This window comes from Carya illinoinensis, chromosome 14, assembly GCF_018687715.1.
Source record: "Carya illinoinensis cultivar Pawnee chromosome 14, C.illinoinensisPawnee_v1, whole genome shotgun sequence".
NCBI lineage: Eukaryota > Viridiplantae > Streptophyta > Magnoliopsida > Fagales > Juglandaceae > Carya > Carya illinoinensis.
In genome coordinates, this window is record NC_056765.1 from 4520001 (window position 1) to 4530867 (window position 10867).

General features: G+C 34.1%; 1 protein-coding gene across 1 annotated transcript; it reads right to left on the reverse strand.

The window, feature by feature from the left end:
* Positions 1 to 5647: 5647 nt before the first annotated feature.
* LOC122293477 lies at positions 5648 to 6200 on the reverse strand. Its single transcript, XM_043102056.1, has 2 exons — positions 6111 to 6200; positions 5648 to 6010 (listed from the first exon to the last, which is right to left on the reverse strand). The coding sequence occupies exons 1-2, from the start codon at positions 6198 to 6200 to the stop codon at positions 5648 to 5650; spliced, it is 453 nt and encodes a 150-aa protein (XP_042957990.1).
* Positions 6201 to 10867: the final 4667 nt, after the last annotated feature.

A 10867-nucleotide genomic window follows, 5' to 3' on the forward strand; every position in this document is an offset into this window, starting at 1 on the left:
TCATGAGTCCTCCCTTGCTTCCGTTGCACAACTTCCGTCTAGATGCTTGCTAATTCGATTATATTGATGGGACTTCAAAAGTGAATCCTGGCCGTATGGCTAGTTGTGGATGTGTCATTAGAAATCATCGTGGTAAGTTTGTCTATGGTTTTTCTCGCCATATGATTCTGTTTTGAAATATGGTTAATTATTATGCTATCATTTGCAAACTTAACTTAGAATAAATAAAGAAGACAGATTCACTCTTACAAAGAATAGAATAGTTTGGAGGAGTAGCTCAGTTGATCAGGTATTGAGTTTGCTCCCCAATGGTCACCAATTCGAGTCTCCTCAAGGCCACTGGAGATTTACCTGGCCGTTAACTTCAGGGTCCTGTGGGATTAGTCAATATGTGGATAATCTGGTCCGGACACCCATGGATATATAAAAAAAAGAAAAAAAATAGAATAGTTTGGCTGATGCTATAGCAAACTTAAGAGTTACTGGTATTGCATTCCTGTTTTTACTCGGTTTTTCACTTACCAAAACACTTATATTGCATTTATGCTTTGGATCATGCCGGACTCCCTCTCTTTGAACACTAGTTTTATACTTTTCTATTATGATAAATAGTTCGAAATAAGTATTATATGGATTATGATACAAAGAAAAAGAGGTATTAATGTATGAATTAGTTTCTAAGACTATATGGTTCTTGCAAGACTTTTGGTTTTGAGATTAATATAACCCCCAAAGTTCTTCCCTCGCTTGTAAAAGGTATGCATCCGCTATAATTGAGGGTTATCAATAAAATTAGGGGTACCGTCCCTCTTATAGGAAAAAAAAAATTCAGCCTTATTGACCTCAATTTTGACATTAGATTTTGTTATTTAGTTAATATAATACTTATTTTTCCATGTAGCTACTGCTTTGTAATGGTGTTAAGCATTTTAGAATGATTATAATTTTAGAAGGCTTTAATTTTTGGGATTTATGTAATCTCTTTTTTTAATCATTTATGGCATTCCTCTCTCGCAAATAAAGAATATTAATAAAATTTCTTTTATAATATCTATGGTAGTTCTACACTAAAAGAGGTAATAGCCTCATGAATAGTAGATTTTGCTTGCGTTTACACTATCCATAATTACATTTTTATCCTCTAATTCATCATTAAAAATATGATTAAAACTTTTATTATCATAATATTAATTAGAGGACAATAATAATAATGAACTTACAAATAATCTAAATTGAAAGATTTTTGTTTATTGAACTTTTGGAACAACTTAAGATTTTATTATATTTTCTCTTAGATTTAAAAATAATTGTATTTTTCGTATATAATATTAGTTAAAAAGAATAACAATTATCTTCATATTATTTTTCATAGTAATTCATAAAAATAAATCATAGTCATTGGATTAATAATATTTTCATTTTACAAAATGCAATTATTATTTTTAGGTTCTAATTTATGCAGCAATTTATAATTAGTCTTTAATTCATCATATTCACTATTTCATCTTATGTGGTAACACATTTCATATTAATCTATTTGTAATGCATTTTTTTAAATTATTATTAAAATAATTAATAACACTTTTTATCCTTTAAAAAATTGTTTTGGTAAAAACATGCTTTTATTTCTAAGATCGATATAGCAATTCCAAGTTTTAAAAAAATAATAATATTATATTTAAGTTCAAAAATAAAATATTGCCTTTAAATTTAAAGAATAAAATTTCATTATTATACGATATTGTTTAAAAATAAAAAATTTCTTCCTATTATTTCTCATTATAAGAATCATACTGAATAATACTTTTTAAACTACTATTGTTTTTATTTAAAAATTATTATTATACTTTTTCAAAATTCAAATGAATAGCCTATGGTTACATTTTATCATTCCAATAACAATTGTATTTAGTATTTTTCTATAAAAATTAATAAGTATTATTTTATCCTTTTCATAATTTATAAGAACAATTTTCTATTTCTTTCATTTTCTTAAGTATATATAATTATAAGAGATGTTCAATAACTTTTGGGAATGCTGCATAAATGGAAGCCATCAATCTAATCTCTCCAATTATGCTTATTAATCTGCTCAATAAAAGTCGGTATGATCGATAAACATTTCCAAGTTTCTATAATATTGGAGCAATCAGCATCATTCTTCTCATTTCACTCGTACCAAATCCTTGTTTTTTGGGATTTGTGTCCTAGTCCAAACACAAAAATGCCATAATTGGATATTAGTGGATGAGCTTAAAAGCCTAGAGGGTACCCACTTGCATGTTCTCATAAGTGCCAATGTGCCATAAAACTTGTACCAAATTCAACTACAGAAGTGTATATTGCTTAGTAATTTTCAGTAAAGAAGACTACTTTTTATAATATGTTGGTGCAAAGAAGTTTGTTGGTCATTCCTGATTTCTTATGCTTCAAAGAAAATGCATATTCCCAATAAGATTTTAATTAATCAAGAAGGAGACCGCATTAAGCGGTTTAATGTCACTACAACAAAAGCAGCTGTTTGCCATGGTTGAAAGTTGTCAGAAAAGGCTACCATCCGGTCGCAATAATATTTATCCCACCAAATTATATTCGTGAGAGGTTGGTGGCATATAATAAGTGGGGAATACTATTTTCTCACGGTTATAACTTTTCGTGGAAAAAGACTGCTATTTCCGATGAAAACAGTTTGTGGGAAAATTAGTCACCGTGTGGTGGCAAATGCTATTTGGATTTATTTACCTGTGGTAAGTTAAATTATTTTTCCCACACCTACTGTTGGTCGGGATATATATATCACCCACGAGACCTTTCATGGAAAATATTGTGGCAAAAAGATATATGTAATTATATCTTCTGGTTACAGTTAGATAATTGCGACCAACTTCGTGGTGCCTATTAAATTATGTCATGGTTTGTGATTGTGAAACTCCACCTTTTTCCACCACATGGTATGATTGGTAATAGATGTTTAGCGTCGAAAGGAGTAGTCGGAAAAAGGTATGTGCTATGTTTACAATCGTCTCACATAATATGGCAAACAATTTATCCCCATTGGATCCTATAATGACAAATGCAGTATTTTAGACAACTAGTTTTGGTGGCAATATATTAATACCCATTCTCTTATGTTTGGGCAAAATATTATTGCCCATTGGATGCTATAATGACAAAACTCTGTTTCGGACAACTCGTATTTGTGGCAATATATTATTACCCATTCTGTTATGTTTTGGCAAAATAGCTTGTGCCCGCCACTTAGAGTTATTGGAAATAACTCCATTCCATATAGTAAGTTAGTCTGGAATACGCTACATCCATACACATTGGTGGTGGGAAAAGGTTTCCGTGGTGGAAACTAGGCATATCGCCCCTCGTCAAAACTCGTGGCTATTGATTATTATCCATCTGGTCTGTTGTATAATTAAATCTTTTCACATCAATTCTCAAACATGGGAAAAACATAGTCAAGCCAATATTGCCATCCCTGCAAAGTGGTGGCAAAACCGAGTATTATATATACCTACTTTTTGTGACGAAATGGGAATATGGGAATAACTTGTTTGCAAGTTAAATATATAAATTACACCAATCATAATAACCATCACTTATTATCAAAACCCCATTCACAAAATCCTGTTATCCCAACTCATTCAGAATCCAAGTTTACATCTCAAAATTTGTTTCCCTATTCAGAATCCAAGTATTTGGCAATTTCTTGTAAACAAACACATACAAATGATACACTTATCCATTAACTTCCATAATAACCTGTCAATATACTATATTTGAGCACATTCCCAAGATATGGAAGAAATGCAAACATCCATAGAGACTATGTAAGAGGAGGCATGCAATCTCCCAACTGAATTACAGTACCAAATGGGTTCAACCTGAAACCTTAATGTTAATTCATCACAAATGAATTCAAGGCCATAAAACTAACAGTTTGCTTTACAACTGATATTCCAAGTACATGAGGGAATTATATCTACTGGCAATTTAATGACTCTTTGAAGGATGGGATGAAGGACATATACATGGATTGGATAGCATGAATTTGATCTGCGTTTCAGATTGTCGTGGAACCAACATGAGGGCATTCTGCCTGTTGCTCCAAAAATGATCGGTTCTGTTGTCACCACTGAAAATGAAATAGATAAACATACAACTGTCAAATAGTATTATATATACTGCATGCATATTACATGACATTACATCAATGTTCCTAGGTAAACAAATATATCAGTTTCCAACATATACATTATGAAAGCCTGCATCATTTACTTTGTCTCCCCATTCATACACAAATTGTTTTTGTGTATCATCTATGCTATAATTAATCATGAGTGGTTTGCCAATATTATTAAGTTGATATTCCCATACATAGTATATTATTATTAGCATTACAAATAATAATAATATTTAATATACTGCAGTTGAATATTCTGCAGTATATGCAGCTGCTATAGCTGAAACCATACCAATATTTTTTAAGGTTGTATATCAGTCATCAGTTTAAACCTTCAAATACAAAACACAGTTTCTGAATTGGAGTAATGTACTATGTGCAGGAAAACTGGTCTATAATACCAACACATCTATAGGTATTCCCATCTACCATCTCCTAGATATTAGGATATGCAAGTATATCCTTATTTGTTTAGCTGATAAAACAAATTGAAAGGTCATCCCTAGGTTGCACGAATTTCAACTTCCTCTTCACGGAATTTTTTATTTCGCTTTTTCCCCACAACCCAACTCTGAAATGTAGTGATTTCAGACCCACCCATAGGTTTTGTTCCCATATATTATGACATACTGAATTTTGAGGTACATACACTACTGGGGATTACAGAAACAGTAAACATTTATATTACACATTATAGCCTTACATGTCCTATGATGTCTTCATTAGGATATGATCTGTAAATTGTCCATTCAACATTTTCCATTAGGAAACTGATGACTCCATTATGCATAAATTTGAGAAAATGTTTACCGAGTTTCCTTATAACCCATATTTAGTTCATGAATTGTAAAACCTGAGTTAACATATTTCATTTCTATTTTCCTTGACATTAAGATGTTGCCCTGTTTATGGTGTCCCTTCCAGGACTCTTGCTTTTTGTTAAATAATCTCAAAGTATTACTTAAACCATCTAGCTACATTAGGAGAAACTGAAGAAATTACCTTTCATTTGAAAATGTGTTAGAGCATGAACCATCCTCCTGCTCTACCATCGACAATCCATGAGGCTAAAATCCCTGCCTATCATCACTGCTATTGAGCCTGTAATTTAGAATGGAAGGGACAGTCAATCAGCATATATATATATATATATATTCAGTTTTCCCTCCATATATGCAAAGCAAAGAAAATACATGTACCTTTTGTACCATATTTGTTTCAGAACTGAACCCTTGAATATAGACAAAATACCAAGCAAGTCAAAATGTTTACCCATCATCTTACCTTTCCTGTAACTATGTTATAAGATAGCCAGCCTAACTATTATGTGTTGCAAGACCAAAATAACAGTACCTTAGGTATGTCTTAGCAATGTTATTTAAGCATTTACATTATAGTGCTCTAAACTATCCACAAAATGAGTCCCCCCACAAAAAAATTTCTATATAAATCCAGCTAATCATCCAGCTGAGTCTCTCTATGAGACTCAATACCGGAGGGTAAATCAGTGTTCTGATAGCTCATCAAAAGCTTCTCATGCTCTGAAAAATTCCTCCTCAATTCTACAATATCAGCCATCATTCCATCCAGTTTGCTTTTGTACATTTCAGCATCGCTCTTGTTCCTTTGATTCTCCTCCGAGAGACGAATGAAAGCTCTACTCTTTTGCATTGAAGGAGATGGTTCTGGAATCACCATGTGCCCCATACCAGACGTGTATCCAGATTTGTTGCCCAAGACTTCTTTGAAGATGGTGGAAGCTGCTTCTTCAAGATCCTCGTCGGACTCTTTCTCAGCTAACCTCTCCATCATTATATTCTATTAATGGCATGGTAAGAAGTGGTTGTCATCAGCAATTGGACACCTATTGTTGCTAATTGTCAATATAAATGAAATTATAGAAGAACCATCAGCTTACATAATTGAGTTCAGTAGCTTCATTTATGAATTTTCCTTTCCGTGTTGACCAATGGGTCTCCTTATAGAAGGCCACCATATTTGGCTGCATCGGTCACTGAAAACTAGATATGAGCAGTCAGTAATTCCTTCAGGATTTCTACACTATTAAGTACATATAACTTTATGTACTTGTATCACAAACCTTCTCCTCTAAAATTCGAATAAACGATTTTCGACCACCGGTATGCGCAACCTTCAGCTTCTACCTATTTGAAATATTTCTTTTCGACTTCTCCTGCATTTGGATGTAAGAAATTAGTTTGCTGCCTCAAAAGTACATCATTTTCCTCAAAATCAGACATAAGCAACAAATTACAAGTAGATTAATCTGAATGTAGCAACACGTGTTCCTAAGCTGAAGTTATAATTGTCTTTTTGAAGATGCAATTATATCCCATATACTGAAAGTTAAACAAATGTCCAATACCTTGAATGTTGCACTTGCCCACCTTTCACACAGTTTTTCCCATACTTGTTTGTCCACCTTGTCTGTCCCACCACGTAGTGCCTCTTCATGTGAGGCATATTTATTATGCACTTTGTGTAATGCATAATGAAATACATTATACTTGTCGGCCAAATGTTGCACAACCATCTCCCAGTGGTTGTCTCTTGTCCAATCCAGTAGAAAATCTGCCTACATGAAATAATTTTGCATGTGTTACATGAGTTTGAAATCAATTATTTGAACAGCTATCTAATGGTGTCAGCACCAACGAAACTTCCAGTTTATTGAAAATAAGGACTCGTACCCTCACAAGGTCAATCAGCTCTTGCTTTTCAGCTTCGGGTACATAACTCCAACTAGCATGCCTCATGTCAGCATGTATTTTAATGATGTCCGTTAGCCGGCCAGTGAATATGGATGCATTCTCGCAAGATGGCCCTCGATGACCATCTTGAATTACCAGAGGTATCTTGCCCAATTTCTTCATTCTTTCAAATAGTGTGCCCTTCGCAGGCCCTCGACCTCTTTTCTTCCTAGGTGGATCTACATCAAGACATCAATTGAATAGGATAAATATTTGGACAAAGTTATATGGATACCATGCAGCAACCATGCACTTGAATGTTACTTGTAGTTGTATATGAATTGATAACACATTAAATTCAGCTCTTGAGTTTATTTATCATTGACATACCTGTAGTAGTTTGCCCCTCTCCAACAACATCTCCACCTATACCTGTAGCCTCTTGTGCGGCAGCAGCTCCTATATCTTGAGTTTCATCATTTGACTCCGACTTGTCCCGCAACCTGGTTTGAGGAGGCAAGGGCGCTTCTGGTATTGGACTGCGACATATCTCTGCTCTACCTTGTCTGACTCGGCCCCTATGAAACTTCATAGATCTCACCATCCTTGCCTTCGCTGCTGGGTGGAAATAACAACTGTAAATTGAACCATGCAACCAGACTAATACACTTAAGTTTCCATTATTTAATACTGTGACACAACTCAAGAAGTTGTAACAAATCAATATTTCAGACTATGATAACAACCAGCTGGATGGAATTAGTTTTGAGTACCATCTAGCCATCATGATGGTAGTATATCTGCCTCATGTTAGGTGTCTAAATAAATTAATTCCTACTAACTAGAGTATGAATTAAATCACCCTTTGCAATGTGTAACACATATCTGAAATAATTTATTTGTATAACATTCGTTAAAATGCCTATTTTACATGTTCTCCCACCTTCAGAACGAGAAGATTATAAATCTTCACCCACCCTTAGAAGAAGAAGATGTGCAAACTCTTTCCTCCAAAATTTTGCTCTTCAAACATGTGTAATTCACATCAAAGTGCAGTGTTGGCCTTTTAAATGAAAGTAGAAGGCCAATTTGATAATATTCAAAAGTTTGAATTAACTATCCCTGCCTTTTGTCAAAAGGTACCCCTTTCTTTACAATATATTTTTATTGTTAGGTTGTGCAGTGTGAAAAAATTACAGAACGTAGTGTTTAAATATACATACTTAAACTGTTGTAGGAGGAGGAGAAGCTATTTAGTTGTGGCAACTTTATGGTATCCACTATACCCACCAGTAGCGACTAGTGGTCCATTTACATTTTCTGATTTCTGGCCTTTTTTTAAAACAGCTGAACCAGGAGGAGTATCTGGTATTGGACTTTGTGTTAGACATATACAACTACAAACATCTTGGTCAGCTCCTAATCTACTAGTTATTTATATTACAATCCTAAAAACAAAACCCCCTTACTCTCACTTACAACCCCAACACCCTTTATGCACATTGAGTATTTCTAGGAATTTTGGACCCAAACCAGTAATTGCTAATTGTTATTATTTGTGAAGTAAGCTCACAAATAATTTACCTTCTTAAAGTTTCAATACATTGATGGTAAGTGCCTTTAAGCACAGATCTGAAATTGGCTTTCCCTACCAGTAACATGGCTAAAAAAAAGGTTGGATCATCTTTACAATGTAATATTAATGTTGGAAAGTGTGAAACACCTTGAAGTATATCACGTTTTCCTCCTTTGATAAACTGCTGTCCGAGTGGCTTTGCTAATACTAACATACTGGTTGTCTAGCATCTACAACCACATCCATAGAAACACTCAAGATGCCATGTACATTTGAAGAATATTAAATGTACAGACACTATTTTCGTCTCCATCGACTGGACAGTATATTTACTTTGCTTTTGACATGCTAGCCCTAAAACAAAACACACTCTAACATTTTTCCCTTACAAACTCCCTCAGCTTAATATGGACAGTACATTTTCCCATGTCTTGACATGCTAGCCTTAAACCAAAACACACTCTAACACCACCATACTTTTGAGAAAAGTGGAATGGTAACCAATCAACAGTGGACCATTGAGTGTGTAAAACAACCATTACAAGATATAAGTGTTGGCCTTTTGTGCATGCCTTTACAAGTAGTAGAAGCAGTAATCTGAAACATTAAGTACCTGGTTGCAGCTCCAACTTGTTGCGTGGCAGAGAATATTGTGCTTAAAGCACTCACTTTTACACTGTGTGCTGGAGGAAATCTGCAGTTATCAGAGTTCTCAATATTTTGTAAGGACCTGGTTAGCAGCTCCACTGAAAAATGCTATCGCCCAACCTCAGTTTGCCCATTTTTCTTTTGGAAATAAGTTTGTTCTCTGCTGGGTGTGTTAAGATATGGGAGGGAAGGCGTACGCTGTGAAGTTTAAAGTATCTCTGTTGAAACCTTCTGCTGATACACATCTACCAACTTGACCACGTGTAAACCCCATGTTATTTTGTATTCTCCACACACAGCCTTGCTGTGGACCCCAGTGACTTCTCTGGCGCCATTTCCCACTCAACCTACTCCCCCCACCCAATTTTATCCCGCCCAAATTTTTCAGTGGATAATGTTAGGAAGTCATTGCATCCAACTTTCCAACTTTACCATATCTCGTGTGGGGTACCACCTACTTGGCATTCTATCACGTACGCTATATATATATATATAATATATATATATCTAACATATATATATACATGACTTTTTACCATAATCAGACATAAATGTCACCTATTATTTAAAAAGTACGTATCTTCTTGTGCATCCAAGATGAAGCTCGATATATGATATGTTTGTTGCCATTTCATATATATATATATATATATATATATGATATGTAATATATATTTCATAAACCTTATTTTCCATAAAACAGATTATATCATAGGAAATTAAAATCCATGTAGCAATTTGGTAGGCTATCATCCCACTTAACAAATATATTACACAATGTGAGAACTAGCTGCTTCCAGAGAATGCATCACCTAACTTGCGATATATATATATATATACCCTCATTTTTACACTATATTGCATGTATCCATATTTACTCACATGCTGTGAGTGGCCGACTTGACTTCCTTCTATTGGAGGGTCATGATTTTGTGGGAATTATTTTATGGAGCATTAAAAATAATTATTTTGCTCCCTCAATCGACATGCTGCATAACTAAAGGATTAAACCCATAGCTTTGTGTTAGTGCCTACTGAAACTCTATCAATCACTCAACATTTTGCATAGCATTTTGTCAACAAATCAGTTTACATCCCAAAGCTGTCCAAACTGTTATATATATATAGGTATATATATACCTTTCCATATATATATAACTGTATGCATATTGGATAATGTTAGGAAATTACATCCAGGTTATATGACTGCAACAGTAGGTCAGATGTTCATGTATTTATCCTGCCCACTACTCATTATACAGCAAGAGATTTCTGTCTTTACCCTTGAAGCCTACCTATGTACAAAACTGAGACTCATAAATTTACACAAATGAACTCTAAAATCTGGATTGTAGAGTGTTGCAGTGAACTAAAATATTTTTAAGAAAAGCTGGTTGTGTTCCTAATTTATAAAGTATTCATCCCCATCAATCTTCCAACATGAGCTTACCAACCAAGTTGAATTTCCGCTTTGTACCATATTTATACCACTCTTTATAACCCCATAGTTTATATTTTCAGCTTTCCCTTATACTACCCCATGCTAATGCATTATATCCCATATACTATCCATCTACAGTGACTAGCATCAACTCTATCAAGTCATTCATATGCAGTCTTAGCATGCTATTTTGCCAACATGTTCATGTCATGGAAGTACAAGCCATGTACAAAATATTGTCACTAAGTCAGTTACACAAATTACACATTTCCTCCAAAAAATAATTTGACCTGAATTAC